Here is a 20,852-nt window from a genome sequence, read left to right as displayed (position 1 = left end):
GACAAGATTTATACATAGGTTGAGAATGGCATATTCAAAACTATCTTCATTGTTAAACAAATATTCAACGATTTTAGTTTTGTATATGAACACGTTTCACATGATATAAGAAGACATATAATAATAAAAATAGTATGAAAAAAATTATATTGTACCAGCAAGCATCAACAAAGAGGCCATGGCACACCTATGCCCATGTAAGTCATTGGCTTCCTGTTCTTTTGTCGAGTCATGATGCTTCTTCACTGGCATGCTGCACCCACGCGCCATGACGCAAACTCAAATGTTTTGCAATTTACTTTTGTCTGTTCATGGGGTTCAAATTTATTAAACATCGAGCAAAATTTGGGTCAAATCTTTGAAGGACCCCAGAAACAACCAAATTCACTAAAATAGTGACTCCAAGAAAAGTGGCAAATATTTAAGAGTTTTCAAACAGATGTCCTTGATCCTTTTTGTTAGGTGTAGTCCGAAAAGACACGCCCACCATATTTCCACATTGCTAAGGCAAAATGGCATTTGGGGCTGCTAAGCTTGACATGCCCAAAACTAAACTGCAATTAAGTTAAATGGAAAAAGATGAAAATTCAAAGTAAAAAACAGGAATTTGAAAAAAAATGAGTGAGACCAATGCTCGACTTCTGGAGCTCCTTAGGTACATTCAGTGCAAAATATATATTTATACACACAACAGGACAGATAGGCTGTACATTTACAGTTATATACAAAACATGACTGCACACATGGTACACATACATGTGTTTTTGTATTTTTTCTCTTTTTTTGTCAAAACAGCCCTATTGGTTCATCTGCGTTTCACAAGCGATGAACCGGAACAATCGACCTATTACTAAGATAGGCGGAACACGCGTGGAAAGTGGCGTTTTTGGGGTAACATGCCATACTAGACACATTCAAACTACATTGCACATTCCCAGAGCTCATTCAAAGTGACTTATGCCGACTACTAGCTATGTAGCACTCATCTCTTTCAACTTCCACCAATGGCTACGACCAGCTCAAACACGAGGAGCTCGTGACAGTGATTTCCACTATGAAGAAAAAAAAAAAACATCAATTCATTTCCATCTCTTTGTTTTTTGTTTTTTTGACAACAATATCCTCATGCAGAAAAAAGCTAGTAAGGACAGTCAGTGTCTCGCAATAGTTGAGCATGCAATATCAAGCAAGAAGACGACGCCATCACAGGTTTTCCGGCACCCGGCGTAGCTCACAGAGCCGACCGAGAACCACTGCATGCACGACGGGATAGAAAAGTCTTGCGCGTGGACTTATTTGGCTCGGCGCTAGTCTAGCCTCAGCTCTGCTGCTCTAGCGCCACAATATTTGCGTGTACACTAAGCTTTCACTTTGCATGCACCCCCTTATCAAAAAAAAAAAAAAAAAAGGCCAGGGAATTGACGGCGGCAAAAGGGCTTTGACTTGTGAACGCAACAGTCTGTTAATCGCATGCGGCCAAGGCAAAAGTAGTGAGTGGCGTGGATTTATGAGTCACACGAGTCGCGCGTCAGGTTGAGCATTGGTCCAAGTGGACCAACTTGGTGGAGGGGACGAGTTTTGTTCTTATGTGACACCAGCCGGCTGTAAACAGGACACTGTTTTAACCACTAACTTCACCTCCTTTTGAGCAACTCCTAAGATAGCCAGGGAAAAGCCGACACCAGCAGAAACACAACAAACCAGCCCCGCCCAAATCCGGCTTCTCGTATGTGAACTTCCAGTCGTGGCTTGTGATTCAGTCGTACATTCAGTCACATTTGGAATACATTCACGTCTTCCTGTGCATACCTGCGGGTGGGCGGGCTTCAACGCTTGGCCATGACATGTATGAGTGGACCAGTTTTGATGAGAGGGACACTGAATTTCTATGGGGACTGAGAGGTGTTGTGGGGGTAGTAAACATCCGTGCAGAGGAGCGTACAGTCCATTGCTTTGTAGGAAAGTGCACCTGATAGATGGCGTGTCTTTGCTTTTGGTGGCGGCCACCATCTTGAAATGAGTCCAAAGTCACGTCAGGATGTGTGTCTCGATTTAACCCTCCTGGTATGTCGAGGGGATATGAAACTATTCCTGCAAATTTCAAAAGGAACAAAGCTTGATGGGAACCCATTTAGAAGAAGCCTTGAATTTGCTTGACATAAACCAAAATGGCTGACTTCCTATTCAAGTTCGGACATGTGCACTACAAACTTTTACATGTGTCCCGTCAGGATGGACATGTCCACTCAATTTTGTTTCCATCAGTGAAACTGTTAATTTATTTGGGGATGATTTGGACTAACTCGCTAGCAAATTATGATGTTTAGAATTAAAAGCAAAATGGCTGCCCTGCTGTTTCTGTTGACCTATGTCCAGTTAGGGTGGACACATCCACACAATTCAGTGTTGATCAGTGAAATTGATGTTGAGGGACGATTTTCAAATAATGTAAAAGCATCAAAGTACCATCAGCTTCAAACAAAAACTGTTCTGTCCCAATCCCGCAATTAAAGGTGTGGTTAACTCCCATCCCAAGTTCCCCGATAAAACATCAGGCTCTAGCCACAAGTGCGTGAGCACTGAGGGGATCATGTTTGGGACCTCTAAAATGCAAACACTTCGAGGAAGATTCGTGCACTTGCTGATTTTTGGAGAGTTTTCGGGGCAAGGAAAAACCAAAAGGGGGCGAGACATAACAGGAGGGTTACAAAGTCCATTCAGTCCTCAAGCAAATGTGTCTTTCTCCGTGTTATCTATCTCCTCCACTATAGCAGAAATGTCTAAAACGTCATTTATCCATGTGCGATGAAGAAAATGTGATTTTGGCATGAATTTAGCAGACACAGTTTTGAGGTCCAGGAAGGGTTCTTCATTGTCTCGCTTTAAGGTGCAGAAGGACAAAGAGTGAATCCAATAAAGCAATTGGAGTTCACTCAAGAAATCAGTCAAGTATCACCATGTCGCGTTTGAAAATCCCTTTGCGGGATTCTTATCTCTTCGTCGGGATGATCAAAGGGGGGTGGGTCACTCCAGACCGAAGGTGCTGGTCTCCTCCACGGCCGTCACCAGCTTCTCGTAGAGCATAGAGAAGGAAGGATAGGGTGGCAGGTCCAGCCGATTGAAGCAGGTGTGCGCTCTGAAGAACATACACATAAACATGTCTCTACTTTCCTGGAGGCATTGCTGAGCGAGTTTTTCTTTCTTGGAGAGTTCTACCGTAGATGGTAGTAGAGGTAATAGAAATTTAGTGAGTTTGGTGTTTTGCTCGCATGAGACAGCTTTGCCAAAACATTTTTTCAATTACGTTTGGTCCATCTGTGGCAGACGCGCTTCTGCTTGGAGCTAAAAATCAAAATGGTCAACTTCCTGTTCAGATTTCAGCATGAGACAGGTCCACAAATGTTTTGTGTTGATTGGCGGGACTGGTGTCCCTGTCGGATTTGTTTCAAAGCTTCAAATTTCTTGATGGTAAAAACAAAAATGCTTCCTATTCATCTTAATATTCTGCTTCTTGTGGATCTTATGTCCCTTTTTTTTTTTTTTTTTTTTCTAAATCTCTAACAAAGATAAGCCCTCTATTTCAACAATGTCGCCTGCTCCAAAACAAAATGGCAGACATCCTGTACCATTCGGCAAATCCTGTTATGACAGACAAGGCATCCCAATTGTATGTTGAGCCTTAAAACTGGTGTTGAGGGCTTTTGCGACTATATATCTAAACGCAAAGCTTGGAATTCACTCAGAATAGTTACTCCAAAACAAGATTGACAACTTTCAATCAGTTTCATGCATGTGAGCTGGACACGTTTTCATATGTCCAATTGTGGAAACATGGTGTTGCGTTGCGTTGCAGGACTGTGATCGTACCTGGGTAAGGAGGTAATTTTTCCCCACTTCTCGACACAGAACCTGCGAGGTCCGTTGCTCCCGCGTAGCGAGGCAAAGCCTTCATAAGGAATGCTGGACGTGCCTGTCACAAACTACAAATGGGAACATTCGAGAATGGTGGAAAAAGGATGGAGAACATTTTGATGGCTATCGCTGCCAGTCAAAGAGCCATCTGCGCTTGTACTATCAACTTTCACCCGTGCAAATTTGGGTAAATTCATCTGAAACTGTGGAACTATGGGTAATACTGTATTTATATGATTTATTGTCCACAATCCAAGTTTTTATGGTTGGGATTTGAAGTACGTTAAATTTAATGTTAGACGTAATGGATGCTAATTTAGCGATTGAATCAGCAAGCTTTCACTGGCCACATAAAATGGTTCAGCAGGCCACACCTTGCGTTTGAAATAAGTGTGCTAGAATGCCCATGGCAGTGCAGTCGTCATTCAAATATTTCGTTTTTAGTGAGAGTACAGAATAACAGCCAGAGGGTGGCAGCAGTTGCACATGTGCATGTCCACGTGCCCTACCTGCAGCAGTCGCAGCCTCTGCTCATTGTTGAACCTCTCCACAGCTGCCCAGAACCAGCGTATCACTATGTGGTTGTCATGGTAACCTGCCGGAGGGAGGGAGGAATGAAGGGGAGGAGCGGATGATGGCGAGGCATGAGTCAGAGGAATAACAAATAAGCAGTCGTCTCATCCCTTCATCGTGACTTTTTCGTCTACAATATTTAAAGGCTGCCCGTCTTCCGTCTGTCGGTCGATGCGTCGTTTAAAAGAGCCTCGACGGACTCATTTCTTACTTCCTCCTTGAATTGAATAAAATGTATCATTTTAAATAATTGTTTTCTGTGATTTAAAAACAATTTTTTCAGACGCATTTTCTCAGCTAAACCAAAGCGGAGCCAAGATTTCGATGAGCGTTTTGCAGTTGTGAAACTGACCTCCTCTGTACTCAGTGTTGTTCCTCCAGTCCGCCAGGTCGATCTCGGCTGTGCCAGCGATCACCAATTCCAGCTCCCTGGCGTCAAACACTGACACCAGTCGAACGTCCACCACCTGAACGACGTGCAAATACAGCAGAACAAATTACAATAACAAGCCAGAATGTTTAGTTTCAAAAGTTCACTCACATGGAAGTTTTGTGCTCATGTAAAGTCACGTGTACCTCATAAAAGCCTCGGACCAGGCTCTCTGTCTGCTGAGCCACGCCCCTCTCGATGCGCCATTTGACCATGCGCTCGATATACTCCTTCTTGTTCTTCTCCGACACGGGGATGCCGGCCCCGCCGGGTTTCAGCTCCCTCTCCGTGATCTGCAACGCCATACTAGAACTTGAAGACGTTGACTGATTGTGAGATTAGGTAATTTACCCTGCACAATTTTTGGAGCTTTTGGCCAATCCCCTTTCAACCAACGTAACTTTTGGATGAGTTATGCTTGCACAAATTTGGGGGGACTAATGTTCCGTTTATTATTGACGAGCGCAAATTTGTGTTTGACAGTAGCTGTTAGTTGTTAGCTACAACATACAGTACACACCTGTCCAAAGACCTCCTCGTTGACCGTAAATGTGAGGTCCAGCATGTCCTCGATGTCGTTGTCCTTCATCCACTGCAGGCTCTGGTGGAATTCCTCGTCCAGAAACTCCAGGTCACTCAGATCACATGATCTGCAGAATGCGACCAAAAAGTAAAAGAGAAAGCCATCATAAAAAAATCCCCCAAATTATGCACCTTTAAAGTAAAGCTACTCTAAATACCATAAAGAGTTGCGAGGCTAAAATATGACAATTATAAAACACCCCAAAGGCGTGTGTGGTCGCGGGACGTACATGCGTAGCAGCCCCTTGTAGAACGGCCGTGTAAAGAAGGCATCCAGCAAATACTGATGAACCAAAGCCAGTCCCAGGATGCGCCCGCTGAAACGAAACCTGCCAAGCACGCAAGTGGCACCTTTCAATTAGATGGAAGCTACACGTGCAAAAAGTCAGGGTCTCACCATTCGTGGTGGTTATCCACAAAGGCAGACATGGGGCTGATTTGGACCGTGTACGTGTCATTGGCCGAATATTCAAATAGGCCGTAGTAAGGGTTGAAAAGCTCTCTGGACACCAGAAAGAAGAACTCTCTGGAGGGGCCGCTGTAGTCCAGCCTGCCACCCAAAAAAAAAATATATATATATATATATATATTTAGAAGTATATATACACATATATATATATATATATATATATATATATATATATATATATATATATATATCATCATGACATCAGAGACTTTCATTCCTGCTGGACGGAAACTCGCCAGCGCTTGATGAAATTGTCATTTGTCCTCACCCGTCCTCGCCGACAAAGCTGACGTATAGTTTGCTCCTCTGCAGGTCCTTGCGGGAGTAACACATGATTTGGTTAAAGGCATCTTCCAGAAGGTGGTCCCGCCGTATGATGAGCCTGTGCGTGCGCACACACAAAAGGTCAATACAGTAAAACCCCTCTACAATGAAACCCGCATGTGCAAAAATACCCCCCAGTGTGTAAAAAAATCGAAGCATTGAAGCCTTTCCTTCTTTCGTCCTCATACAACAAAAATACACCATGTTGCATAATACATGGCATATTAAGATGGCATGATCAGGTTGTTTGTAATATTGCATAACAATCACATGCTTCTGTACGTAGTCTTGAGACCTTTGAGGTTGAAACTTTACTAATACCTGGGTCGTGAAGGGGAAAAAAACAATGCAATTTTAGCAATATGATGTAAATATGTATGCATTCGTATATGTATACGATGTACAGTATATAAATGTAAATTTCCACATACTTGACTTTCCCAGGTCCTTGTCCATATCCTTTTGTCTCTAATTTCCGATAGAAGTTTCTCAGCTTGGCCTCAAAATCTCGTTTGTAGGGTGCCGGAGCGCGTGCATTGGCTCGTTGGGTGCCTAGCAGAGAAAGGACAGAAAAACAGACTATATGGTCAAAGGGCTGAAGAATTCGTTACTGCTGTGAGTATTCTCTCACCCGGGGAACTCTGAGGTGACGAGGAGAGGCTGTAATTGGGATGGAGTAGAGGTGGCACATATGACATCACCTCCTCTTCAAATAAGCTGCAGAGAAAAACAAACAAACATACATCTCAATTCTGTCTTTACACACATGTATACATATTAAGGAAAGTCCATTGTACATTTTTTGGGGGGGTTGTCTAGTAGAAAACAAACCAAAAATCCGGGTTCAATTCACCCATATATTGACTTGAACCTTTTTTGACCCATAATTGTGTCGTTTTTGACTGCACTGCTTTTAGAATGTGTATCAAGTGTATGTGAGCAAATAAAATCTCAGTTAATAAATCATTTATATATTTAACCCATATCTAAAAATAATACTTCAACGTTTACGATACCATTGAGATTTTCTCATTTTGATCATGAATAAAAGTGCAGGGAACCTACCTGAGCAGCATGACCAGATCGGCGTCCCCGGAGAGGCGAGCCAGGCCAATCGCTCCCTCACTGCGAATGAACTGCACCTTCTCCCTGCAAGCACAAAAACGACTACTAAGGCCTCCGTCACCGGATCGACGGTTAGCGATGATGACGAGACACACTTGAGCGAGTTATTCCTGGCAAGCTCTGGTTGTCTCTCCTGCAGGACCTCAAAGACGTTGGGCTGCCTGAGGAAGGCCACGATCTTGTCGTTGTACGCTAGAGGGCGACATTGAGAGAGAGCATGGCACCTGCGCTCGGCTGTGGACAGACGCGCTGTTTCGGTCCCACTTACCCACGGGCACCACATCGTGGTACTGGCTGGAGCGACTGGAGCCACTGAAGGTGCTGGAAGGTCTCGGCACGGCAGGTGGGTTGCTTTGCCGGGAGTCGTCGGCCACCTGTGGCAAAAGGAGCCACTGAAGGTTCAGGTCGCATCCGGGTTCTGACACCCGTGCGCAGTAGTGACACAAGTCGCTCGCTATATTCTTTCTCTGAGGGAAACAGGCGATGCTCTAGATGCTCTATAAATAAAACTGAGCTGAGTAGACACCCGACCGAGTGACCTGACTTTTCGGGGTCGCTTGACGAAAAGTGCACATGAAAGTGCAAACACACTAATGCATTCTTTATCAAATTAGTGGTATATATAATTATTTTAGCCCTGTAAATGACATATTACTTATTTTGCATTCGGAACAATGTTATTCAAAAACATTTTTTTAGTTATTCGGGTATAAGTCGACGCCCTCCAATACGGGGGTTGAAAGTGATGGGAAAAAATTTGACTTGTACATGGAGAAATATGGTAAATTTCCATGTCAGGGCGGGACTATTTTTTCATTTTTAAAATTTAGGTAATTTTACCTCGCCGGCGCTGTGGCTTCGTTGGCGGCTTAGGTGCTGGCGGTGGGCCAGCAGCCCGGTGGAGCGAGAACTCTGGAGAGGCAACCGCGGGTCGATGAAGGTTGTGGAGCGACAGTTGTGATCCACAAAAAAGGGCTGAGGGGAACAGACGCAAACACTTTTAGGGGTCAAGCACCACATACCTGTGTACTCCCAACCTTCAAAAGTATTGAAATAGTGAGGCCTGTCGAGATGACATTTTAAATGTTTTTGGAATCTGAGAGCACCCGGGGAAAAGTGCTTGAGAAATATCGATCAACAACTGTGGTATGAGTTCCTTTTTTACAGTGAGTGTTAGTTAACCTTCGGTATCCCCTTCCACGGGACGAGGACACAGCGAGTTACGATACGGAAATAACAAAGGATTTCATCAGGGCCAAGACGTGGAAGTCAATCTCCAGACTTAACCATTTTACAACATGCATTTTACCGGCTTAAACAGTATCAAAGACACTCAATCACAACACAGAGCCAACGCAACAAGGGAATTTAATAGTTTCCTTTCACCCACCTTTCCGGTATGGTCGTGCTTCATTTCCCATCCCCGGGGAAGCTCTAGCTGCTTGTTGGAGAACATGTTGAGGAAGGTGACCAGGTCCCGGTTGTGCTGGTAGCGCTCAAAGTAGTGAGCGTCGCGCCGCACCTTGCTGATCATATGCTTCAGGCAGGTGTTGCTCGTAAACATGCGGTAGGCACTCTGGCCGAGAGAGACAGATACAATCTATTAGAGTGGATGCCTCACTCAGACAATTCTATTTTTACCCCTGCAGAGCTCAAGCTTACAATTGATCAAAGTCTGACAATTTGATTCCTGTTATTAGGCCTCAATATGCACAAACCTTCAACAGTTTGGAGAAACAAATGTATAGACGTGAATATGTCTGTACATTTGGGACCAAAACTCAACTAGCTGTTTTGGTTTGAAGCAGACACTGAGTTAATTCAGGTGTTGAGGTCGACTTGAATTGAAGGGAAGGTGGAGGAGGAAGAAGAAAAGAGGAATAAGAAGAGGAAGAAAAAGTAGAAGAAGAAGCATGGTTTGGGACCACCTTCGCGCAGAGACAAATTGAGGACATGATGATATTTTCCATATTGGATGACAAACATGAGAGTTATGCAGCAGAGGACACTGACGGGGTTAGAATGCAGCACAGTAAAGAAGTCAGGACTGCAGAGGAACTTGGCGCTGGGCGACTGGAGCAGCAAGGACAGACGGGAACGACTGTTGGAGTGACCCACGACACTGTCTCGTCTGTATTCTACGAAAAAACAAGAAAATGATGGACGTAAGTACGGTGTCAATCCGTCATGTGTGTTTATACGGACCTGAAATGGATTGGGGAATCAGTTCAGCTTCTGGTTCAGGAAGCAGGTCAGCAGTGCTTTCCTCCGCTCTGTCACTGTTGGTTATGGTCCTTCTGATGCTCTGATATCTGATTGGGCCAATGATACAGTAAATTTTATAATAATTAAATAAAAATTAAATAATTTTAGCAGTCCGGCACAATTAAGAATTCTGTGGATTTTCCTCCATGTGTCTCCTGAGCTAAAATGAGTTTGACCACCCTGCTTCCGAGTTTCTGTTAAACATCCTTAAAAGGAATGTCTGTGATCAAATCTGGGAGGCAATTTTTGGATCCTTAGTAAGACACAGGCAGAAACAATCAGTAAAATCCCATAGGTGAGAACGTTTTTTAAAGCCATATCCAAGAGATAAAGCTGATAAGATTTTTTTTTAATTGCAAAATCTCTTTTTTCTCTCTCGATTATGTATTCAAGATGTTTGACGTATGATTATAGATGAGTGTTTATTAGTGGGTGAAAGTAAAACCAAGACACCAGTGGCTGTACAATCATTTAGTTGTGTCAACTTTCACCTGCGGTTGAGTTGCTCCATCTGCTGAATAGAGTTGGACCGGGTCAGGCCTTGTGGCGCGGGGGGTCCAGTGGGCCGTTGCCATGTGGTGGTCCTGTTCACGTGGTCCACAAAAAAGATCCTGCCGTGACTATCGATCCGTGCTTCCCAGTCTGAACACAAGCAGTGAGAAAATGCTCAAAAAGCCCTCAGGACGCATGCCACCATTTATTTGAATAGCAAGTTGATAATTTTTCTTTAAAGATAGAAAGTTGAGTAGAAATGGACACAAATTACAATGGATATGGATGGTCAGAGCCAACCCAAAAATTCTTGCCTGATATCGAACAAGAAGGTGTCTATTTTGGTTCACACAAATACCAGGGTTTTTCACTTTGAATGGACATGATCTTGCCTTGTCAGGCATACTTATCCTCAACAGATGGCATAAAATGGCGACAAATGCTAAGTTGTGTGGACACTTCCAAGTACATCAAGACTTACTGGGTGGTAGAGGCTCATCCACTCGTTGGTAACGATGAATATCATGACGTACGGATGGAAGCGACCGAACAGGATGACCGTTGACAGGTGTACCTGGGCCCAGACAAACGACCGTATACATAAACCGAGTTTCAGTGCAGCTCTCGTTCTAAACTCGTTCAGCTTAAGTTTGAGTGCTAATGTCAGTCGGTTAGGATTTAGTTTGACAACAGTTTGAGATGCAAAGAAAAAGTGAACAGACCTCACCATACCTTCCTCTCCATCTGTTTCTGTAGTAACTTGCTCAGACTCGGCAGAGCCCGTCTCCTCGTGCGGCTTTGACTCGTCGCCGTCCGGTTCTTCGGCTGCGCCGCCAACCGCCTGCAGACTTAGCTTCCGCACGCCTTGCACCTCGGACTTCAAAGCCGAGCTTGCTTCTATTTCAACCTCTGGATAAACACTTACCCTGCCACCCTCACTGTCTGCAGGCGGACTGGATGGCGGGGTGCCACCGATCCCTTCCCCCCCTGGATCGATGGCTGCATTGGCCCCTTCCTCTGCTTTCTACGAGGTCACCACAAGCGTAAACGTCATACAGTACATTATTTTAGGGGTACCCCCAAATTCAACCATCAACATAAGTTTTACAATGGGAAATTGGATGGCCATAGCTATAAAACAGGCTCTCTGCTTGATAGTGTGCAGAAGTTGGCCATTTTGTGTCAAAGTAGACATTTTGCTAGAATCTGAAGTCTTATGCTGACAAACCTAAGGAAAATCACTAAATATTTGGACCAAAGTGTACGTAATGCAGTGTGTCTACTAAGTTCAACAAGCAAAATGGTGTGAAAAACAGTAAAAGAGCAGGTGATAAGTGATTTTGAAGACAACCAAGAACTCACCACAGCTGTGGTCAATGTGACTGGACAACTTTCTGAGGAAAACACCACCGTCTGTGGGGCTGTGACCATGGAGCACGAGTCCACCTCTGAAGAAGGCTCTTCGGTCAGTTCTCTATTTACCTCAAGTGCCCCCCCACTCTCTGGCGAAGCATTGTGAGAAGCCGCCTCTGTGAACAGAGCTTCCTCCGCCTCGGAGAAGACCTCCACCTCCAGAATGTCATCCTGTTCCTGACCGGCCTCCACCTGCAGGTCCACTCGGGCTGTCTCTTGAGTGGCAGCCTCTGGTCCTTCATCCCCATATTGCTCCAAGGCCAACTGCAGCTCGGTAGATGGCTCGTCTTCACGTGGACCGCCAATATCGGGAGGATCCCCATTAAGTAGCAAAGGAGATGGCGGCAAAGGGGGCATTTCCCCAAAGCCGGAACGCTCATCATCCTCGTCTGAGTCAATGTGCAGCATGGCACTGAGACGTGTGTGCGTGGGGAAGCTGGAGCGCAATTTTGGCGAGGCTGCGCCCAGTGGCCTTTCCCCGGGACCCTTGGGGGCTTCGATAGCATCCAGGCCCTCGCTGAGAGATCTTTGGAGCAACTCCTGACCTTCCAAAAACCTTGGTCCGGGTCTGACGAGCAGCAGCTGCTTTTCTGGGTAGGCCGCTGCCGTTGCCCCCCCTTCCCAGATACCTTGAGAACTCTGCAATCCGGTTGGGGAGGGCCCTGCTGAAACCACTCCTGGAAGGTGATGAGGAAGATCCTCGTCATCAGAAGGCGTCCCCGGAGCGCCATTGAAGGTAGAAAGGCCAGTGATGGAATCTGGGGAGGCACCTGGGCAGGAGTAACACGATCTGTGAGCCGTTTACTTTCAAGGGTAGTACGATTGGTTTGACACAACGTTCAACAGAGATTGTGAGACATTTAGGACGGGCAATATTAATATTGGGTGCAGGTCCTGTTCACAAAAAAGTCTTGGTCCCTAAATTCTCACCATCAGGTCCAGTAGAGGTGAGTTCAACTTTGAACTGCAGCTGCCCGCTGACATGTTCTGTGGGCAGGCGTCGGCACAAGGGAAAAGTCACGGGCTGGACTCTGAGACATTGAAACACAGGAGTTATCTATGAGTTTATGTCATTGTTGCTTTATGGTGCAGTACTACCACAGTAGACCCGTGGATGCTTACCCAGGTATTTTCTCAATAAGACGCTGCACGGGGATGGCCAATTGGCCAAGAAAGCGCTTGATGATGGGTCGACTTTTGGCAAACTTGTCCTTCACCTCGATGTATAGGATGTCCGTCATCAGCGCTACAAATGTATATTTCTGGAAAAAAAGACACATTGTCTTAGGCTGGGATTGAGGTTTGGTTATGGTTTGGGGATACAGGGCTATGGATTGGGGGTTTTGGCATGCGATCAACTGAATCGGAGGCTTGGTGTTCAAATTACAAGGTATGGTTAGAGGGTATGGGTACCCATGATTAACTGTTATAGAATATAGTCAGGTCTGGGGCTTGCCACAATCCATCTTGTTTTTGATGTTTCTCTTCAACCAACACACCTGATTCAAATGAACAGGGTTGTTATCAGGATTTAGCGACGCATGCTGATGAGCAAATTACTTGAATCGGGTGTGTTGGTAGAAGTGAAACATTGAAAACAAGTTGAATTGTGGCTCTCGCGGACTGGATTTGGATTGCCCCGGATTAGGAAGAAATAGGGTTCATGTTAAGGTTTGGGTTAGTGTCTCAGAGTTGGCGTGCCCCTTACTATAATGTGGCTGTAACTAAACTGATGGGTTGGGAGTTTGGGGTTCTAGAGACACTTGGGCTAGGGAACAGTAGATTAAAGTTTAAGGGTTAGGACTGGGAAGGGATTTGGGTGTTAGGTTAAGGAGAACAATTTAGGCGTTAGGATTGTGGATTCAAGGGCTATTGTTTGGGTTTAAAACTACCGTTAGATTAGCCTTTCATTACTGTATGGTGACGAACAAAGCTTTAGGCTTAGTGTTACGGTTGGTTTGTTTCGGTTTGGGGTTAGAGGACATCATAGTGACCTCTCCATGCCAAACCGGATTGACGGTGTTGGCAATGATGGCCGAGCGGCGTTCCTGTCCATGGTGACTGAAAACAGGGAAGACGCTCCTTTTCCCAGGGTGGATGGACATCTTGAGGTACGGATCCGGGTGGAAGAACATGCCTTTCTTCAGGCCGCTGGCACGCAGATCTGTAAGCACGAAACACTGTAGTCGAACATATTTGTATCACGCTCTGTGGCTGTTTGGCAAGGTTTCAGTGCCTAAACCACAAAAACGGAACACTTTAATGAGCAGTTTTGGGGTATTTATTACTGTACAGCTGTCTTTTTTTCTTTGAGGATTTACAGAAATAAAACAAAGAAAAATATGACCGGTTAGCCCACCTGTCAGTGTGAAGCTGATCAGTTTCCGAGGATGTTCGACACCCACCTGCTCCGCGAGGCCCTCAACCTTGAAAAAAAAGAAAAAAAATGACAAGAACAATAGTTATATTTGAAATATGGCCAAAGACTTGAATTTGGAACTTGTGAAATTGTGGGGGTTGGGGTCATCCACATAGGTCACACACCAGGACAGCTGTATTCTTCACAGTGATGCAGGGGGTCGTCGCCCTGAGGGCTCCGCTCACTCCGTGGTAGTACTTGAAACAGATCCTGGTCTCCGCTGTGTGTAGAGTTTGGAAAAGGAATTGCTGCTGCGTGCAGAGTTGCGCAAGAACATACACCCTCTTTTCTGCTTATGGCTCATTTGGGTTAATCTCAGTGGAGAAACTCGCCCAAATGCAAACCCTGAAAATTCGTAACAAAAGGCTAATTGTATTTAGAATGTCTGAGGTTGTGTTTAAAGGCCATAGGTCTTTTTTTTAATGTAGATATCCACAAAAATGATTCATTGATTGGTTGAACCCCCACTCACATCTTCTAACAATGTATGGTGTTTAGAATTTGACCAAGATGGACAATTTTTAATTCCAGGTTTGGGTCTTTGAGACTTTTTTTGTCCCAATGTCTTGTCAAATGGCGAAACTGGTGTCTGGAGCTGTTTTTCCACTAACTTTTTAAAAGTGTATCTGACTAGAATTCACCTAAAATGGCAATATGAGGAAAAAAGTCTGATTTCATGTTCAAATACAGGCATGGTTCCTTGAAACCTTTTCGCATGTCCTGTCATGTGAGTAAAAAAAAATATCAGTATTGTTCAGGTCTGAGAATGACAGTTACTCACGTTCCATGAAGTAGGGCCCGGCTTCCAGCCTCCAAACGATCTGACCCTTCTGGGTACCGTTCACACCTCGGTTCTTACAGTCCCACACATTTGATGGACTGGTCTCATCTGGAGAGTACAGTACAGCCCCACACTAATTTGTCCAGGCCATGTTGACATTTCCAGGAATAGTAAAAAGAACAGTCTGACATGCAAATACTATAGAGGCCATTCATTTAGATTCTAGTTTATATTTCTTTCCATCCACCCATCCATCCATAAGCCATATTCATCCATTCATCTACTATATTCTTTGCTTCAGGGATACATGCTCAAACAAAGCAACAGTCGAACTTGCTGACATAGTTAATGCTTGGATCAATGAGGAGCCAAAACGATCTGAGGGAAGGCATCATTGAATGTCTGCTTAGTCAAGAAAGGTGGTAGGGTGTTAAGACCTTGGTGTAGGTAATGAAGTCCTGCAGCCATATAATCAATATCAAGTGACCTGATGGCACCTGATGTTTTCCTCGATCTCTTTCGGCCACAGAACAGAAATTCTTGATTTCATCCATAGATAGCGCGCAGATTTTCATGTAGGTTAACCTGTGTCGCTTTCACAGAGTGAACATCTAAAATTGAAGCAATCTTCCAAGTTGTGCATCTGATCAAACAACAGTAGAGGACTTGGCCTCAGTGTCCCAATCCTTTTGGAAGGGAATGCAGAGTCTTAATAACAAATGCGCCTGTTGGACACTTTTACTCAAGTATTACTTTTCAGCCCCGTCAGAGACATTGAGAGCCCGATAGCCTTGTTCAGCACTCACTCGTTCTTCCCTGTAAGCAGAATTCCTTATACCAACTGGTAAGGAATATGCCAGCCCAGTTAGCATCACAGGTAGCATCTCCTCTTCTCCATTAGCGTCCTCCTACTTGTTTGCTTGTCGATGTTTTTAACACATATGCTGCCACCGAGGGCCATCAAAGACCCATTTTAATAAGTGAATATATGACTGTACTAACATTACTTTACTGCCATTGACGGCTATAGATGTCACAGAACCAATTTTAATTGGCTGGTAGTGAAACTTATCATCACCAAAATCATCATCTTACCGATATGGTACAGTCCGATCCAGTCAGTGGCGTCCACCTCCTCCTTGATGTCCCAGGATATGACAAGGGTCTGACCCCGGTTCAGTGTGAAGTCCAGGGTGGAGGCGGTCAACGAAGACCTGGTCTGCGAGCTTACCAGATCAGTGTCGCTGTTGGCGCGGGGCAGGCTGACGGGCCCACCCACCATGGCCACGGTCTCCAGCGAAGTCCCGCCCCTCTCTGCCAGGCTGCGCAGGTTCTCTGGACTGAGGGTATGCCGCAAATTGGGGCTGCGCCTGCGGGGGGCCGACAGGTGCTCGCGGCCCCCCACGGCCAAATTGGGCGGGTTGTGGCTGCGGGTCCTGGCCGGGAGGACGGCGGTGGCGAGGGACGGACGCATATTGGATCTTGACTCCGATGACGCTGTTCAGCGAGGAAAACGGCCGTCTCTGAAGTCAGGACGCGTGACGCTGACTCCCGACTAAATACGACGCTTTTTGAGCGAGCCTTTTGTATGGGTTGAGTGAGAATGAGAGTTCCCCCATTGGAACAGAGCTTCTTTGCCTTTATGGTGCTCGGAAAGTCAGTCAATCAGTACCTGGACACAAGAGAGTAACACTCAGTCGCTAAAAAATCATTCTCAATCTGGACCGCTTCCACGTTTAATCTCCATTCCAGTGCGGATTACAAATTGATTCTGGGAAAATGACAGGAGGGAGTCTAAAAATAGGGCCACTGTAACTATGAGAATAATGTTCATGAGACACCTGGAAGAGTGTTCATGTTTGTGAGGTCAGTAGGTTGACAGTCCATTCAAAAAATGAAAGCCACTGAAAGATAGCGAAACAACCACGCGGCTTGAAGAAATATTGTAGAGAATTATTGTCACATGCCTAGTCATTATAAAGTGGTTTGATAGTAGATATATGTCTATTCTATTCTGTATGTGTCTTTTGCAATATGACTCATGCACCCTCGCATCTTCAGGTATTTTCAAAACTATGAGGTCACAGAAGCTGCATAAATAGGAATTTGAATCAGCATTCTGAAAAAAAAATGCTTGCAGTGTAGCGCATAGGAAATGGTGCAGTATCACTCTGTTTTAGCCAAATCTCTGGCTATTATAATGTTGCTTCCGGTATCTCCCTTGAAATCATAAATTCCTACCTCAGCCCTTGTTTGAAAGTCTAGCGCTGACTTGAAATTCAAATTTGCTTCAGTGCCCTGTTTGAAACCCCAAATGGACTTGAAACCATACTCTGCAACCCCATTTCCTTGTTGGAAAACGAGGCGTGAACCCCAAAATGAACCATGAACCTTGTTGGTTTAGTTTGGTTGCTTAAGAGTTGTTAACCGTAAGTTGAAACCATAAACATTTGCTTTTTGAAGCATAAGCCTGTCTTGAAACCATTTGGAAACTAAACTGGAAAACCCTAACTCTGTCTTTGAGTGGCTAACCCTAACTGCTTTTGTGCGGTATTGATTGAAAGCTAATGAATTGCACCGCTGTGCCTCATTTCTGGCCATCTGCTGTGAGTGTGTGTGTGAGGCCGAGGGACCCCTCTGTGCCTTGGCGGAGGTGACTGCAGCACTTTATTACACGACAGAACGGGCACCTTGGGGAGCGCGCACACGCCGCGGCTCTACCAAAGGTCATTGAACCCTGCCGTGAGAGGTGGCTGCTGTTATACACAGCGATTTTGGAAGGCGGAAGAGCAAGACGACAATATTTGCGAGTAGAGATTTTCTCCGGGGCTCGCTTGCAGGTCGGCACGGAGGGCCGCCCGTACCGACCTGCAAAACAGAACATCTTCCAGCAAAACTCTGCGATGACTTACGATGACGACAGCTACTCGAGGTCACCATCAGCTTTCCGCTTATTTATCTGAGTGGCGAAAAAGGATGTCTGTTTGTTAACTGGCAAACAAAGGAATAATTCCAACTGGCCTCAAAAAGTGCAGTCGAGACTTCCTGGAAGTCAAGTGTCGGGAACCTGGATTTAAAACACTATCCCTGACTTGAAACCAACTTTATAAGCATCACTCTCACCCAGTGGTGTCAAACGTATGGCCCGAGGAGGTTTAAATCGGCCCACAAGGTGATTCCGCGAAGAATTTAAAAAAATGAGTAGGACAGAGCACATTACTCCATTGTCCACAATACAGTGGGCCCCTGGGTTACGGCGTCCCTGGCGTCCCAGGTGGAGACAAAAATCTAATTCAAAATGTATTTTTCTCAAAGAATCCAAACATTTCAACACTTAACATTTTTGTTGTAAAATTCTAGCAAAAAGTTCAGAAAGTTCCCAGGGTCATCAGAAGCTAAAATGTGAAATAAAAACTTAAACAAGTTAATAGCTCTCTATAGTATTCAGCAGTAAACCAAGTTCTCCAAATTACTCTTATAATGTTAGCTGAAAATGTTAATAAATAGTTCCCTGAAGTTTATATAGTTTTGAATTGATATATCAGGCATCAAGTTTCGAATAAAAGGCAATCCAATGCAAAAATATCGGTACCGATAATCTCAGCCAGTGATTGGTTCATCCCTATTTAAACAGTGGATATAAATCACTCCTTGACACGACATGGAAAAAAGAGGGGCTGAAAATGGCTGACACGAAAATGTCACATTCGCTAACGATAGTAATAATGATATCAATTATCATTTCAGGGAATCATCTCCAACATATCGCCACTCGTGATGCTGCTAATGCTTCTGAGAGCGAACACGGTGCGACCCACTTGAGATCAAAATGGGGGGAATGTGGCCCCTGAACTCAAATGAGTTTGATAGCCCCGACAAGGCCTCGCTGTTCCGATACTATTTTGGGGGTGGGGGGCGTATGATTCCCTGACAGCTCATCCACAGGTTGGCTACTCTGCTATCTTTGTTTACATTGCGCATGCATGCACACACACTCTTCATGACTGTATTTTTCATAAATATATGCAAGACAGTGAAACAAGTCAAGTAGGTGTGCATCTGGGATTAAAATGGTTATTACACAACAACTTGATCCGCCAACTTTAATCATTCTCTATCCCTGTATGCTCCGGATGCATGCAGGCATGCATGCATGACTATTGGATTTCTGTGGGAATTCCCTACGTCATTTTCCCTTCCACGCTCCAGCAGCAGCTTTGCAAGGAGACGCATGCATGCATGCATACAGCAACTGGGAGCCATCGCGCTTACCTTTGACGCAGAGGCAAAAGAAAAAAAGAGCACGCGGCAGCGGGAAGGATGAGGACTGAGGAATGGAGCTCACGCTCGTTCATCTTGCTTCCTTGCAGCTCGTTATTCCCGCAGTCCAAATGAGGCGAGACGGGCGGGGTGCAGTCGCGGTCGCTGCGGCCCCTCCCACACCCACGCGCACAGCCCAACCGCCAGCAACCTGGGAAGGGGGGGGGGGGGGGGGTGTCACGTACAGCTGGGATGGATGAATGACTGGATGATAGGATGAATTTGATGGATGGACGGACCGAGGAACGGGCGGATCGGTGGAAGGCGGTCTCGAACAAGCATCCTTTCAGAAAAAAAGCATACCAAATAAGTCCCAGAATGACGTGGTGGTTCCTCCCTACTGCAGGTTTGCTGTAGTTCTATGATGAGAACGCATTCATGTAAACATTACAGCGGTTTTCTCGTCGCCACATGACGTCTTCAGGGGTTCCTGTGCAGTACTACAAAAAAAAAAGAAAAAGCTGGTGCTTGCCGCAGAGCGCGAGGGAGTACGGTTGACAACACAATGGCGCCCCCTGGCGGGCAGCTTGGTCAACGTGCAACAAGTCAATTTCTGTTTTAATACAGACCGTTTATTCTTCAAAAATGTTTCATGTATTTTCAGTTACATTTATTTTATTATTGTTGTGTAGTAATTTCCCCGAATTATATTTCTCTTGGAGACTACAACTGGCAAAATTATGTCAAACGGCGTCCTCTAGCGTGCAGCATGTCACGTCATTTAAACTATATTTTAACCCTGTTTCCTGGATCAAAATGATGCAGTTTGAACGATATCGCAACTCTTTTGTGTGAGATTAAAACCATGATTATACACTTAAAATGAGAATAGTAGTTGCGCTTGAACACGTTTAAAATAACAGTTTTCCACACATCGGGCTCATTAGGCACAGTTTAAAGCACGCTCAGGGATGGGAGACTCACAAATACCACCTGTAAAGTAATATAATGTTTTAAACTTTGAGAGGAGTCAAAATCAAAATCATGTTTTGACTTTTCATTAATCGTCCGCTCTAGCCTGTAATAAAACACAGGCATATAATATTTGTCTGTGTTTTGACGATCATCCCACTAAAATCATGACCACAATACTCAAAGGTGCTGCTTGAAGGTATTCATTGACAGGCATTCATCTGCATCATTTAAAGAAGTCACATGATTGAAATATTGCATGATAAGCAGGAGACAACAAACCACAACACATTTACAGGGAAACATTGGTCATAATTCTATCATGACATTCAGATAAATTAAGCAGATAAGGAGATGTTAATCAAACAAGGATATATATCATCCACTTTAACAGGTGGGAAAAAAAGCGTGATAAGACCTGAAGTGATTGCCAATCAACTCAACTTTATTTGTTGAGCACTTGGGAGTTAAAAAAAAAATCTTGATGGGAATTTGGCCAGCATGGTGTATGCCTCAGAGGCTAGACATTCTGAGTTTAGGTAATCCGGCCTCATCCCCTAAACAGCAAGTTCATTTCATTGAAGAGCTGAGAGTAGCGGTGTCCAAAGTATGGTCCGGGGGTTCATTTGCGAGCTCTGCTACTCGCAACAGTCATAGGAAATTAATGGATGGATGAAAAAAAAAAGTTTATCGCCAATATACATGTATTGTCATTTTCGGGTCCAGAGTCTTTCAAAGATTATCGCACAGCTGCACTAAAACAATCAATGTTATCAATGGTATTGCGTAAGTGGCAAATATGAAGAAGGGTTAGCGTTCGCTACCTCTCAGTCCG

At 44.7% G+C, this 20,852-nt stretch overlaps 1 protein-coding gene across 2 annotated transcripts; it reads right to left on the bottom strand.

The window, feature by feature from the left end:
- Positions 1 to 656: 656 nt before the first annotated feature.
- Positions 657 to 19,193, bottom strand: hecw2a (HECT, C2 and WW domain containing E3 ubiquitin protein ligase 2a). 2 transcript variants are annotated; one of them, XM_088414249.1, is made up of 30 exons: positions 19,058 to 19,193; positions 15,881 to 16,457; positions 14,786 to 14,893; positions 14,130 to 14,224; positions 13,945 to 14,011; positions 13,580 to 13,749; positions 12,708 to 12,847; positions 12,516 to 12,616; positions 11,535 to 12,355; positions 10,905 to 11,196; positions 10,654 to 10,746; positions 10,172 to 10,322; positions 9,621 to 9,727; positions 9,429 to 9,553; positions 8,806 to 8,991; positions 8,256 to 8,390; positions 7,684 to 7,807; positions 7,511 to 7,607; positions 7,356 to 7,439; positions 6,922 to 7,007; positions 6,722 to 6,842; positions 6,235 to 6,348; positions 5,895 to 6,047; positions 5,728 to 5,826; positions 5,436 to 5,565; positions 5,062 to 5,208; positions 4,838 to 4,952; positions 4,422 to 4,507; positions 3,868 to 3,980; positions 657 to 3,136 (listed from the first exon to the last, which is right to left on the bottom strand). In XM_088414249.1, the coding sequence occupies exons 2-30, from the start codon at positions 16,257 to 16,259 to the stop codon at positions 3,025 to 3,027; spliced, it is 4,551 nt and encodes a 1,516-aa protein (XP_088270375.1). In that variant the 5' UTR covers positions 16,260 to 16,457; positions 19,058 to 19,193; the 3' UTR covers positions 657 to 3,024. The 2 variants fall into 2 exon arrangements, with proteins under 2 accessions (XP_088270375.1, XP_088270376.1); XM_088414250.1 differs by having other exon boundaries at positions 7,684 to 7,789.
- Between the last annotated feature and the right edge of the window lie 1,659 nt (positions 19,194 to 20,852).

Source organism: Hippichthys cyanospilos, chromosome 5 (genome assembly GCF_059441005.1).
Source record: "Hippichthys cyanospilos isolate Australia breed blue-spotted pipefish chromosome 5, RoL_Hcya_1.0, whole genome shotgun sequence".
NCBI lineage: Eukaryota > Metazoa > Chordata > Actinopteri > Syngnathiformes > Syngnathidae > Hippichthys > Hippichthys cyanospilos.
Note: the sequence above shows the minus strand (reverse complement) of the source record. Positions and strands in the feature narration are given on the sequence as shown.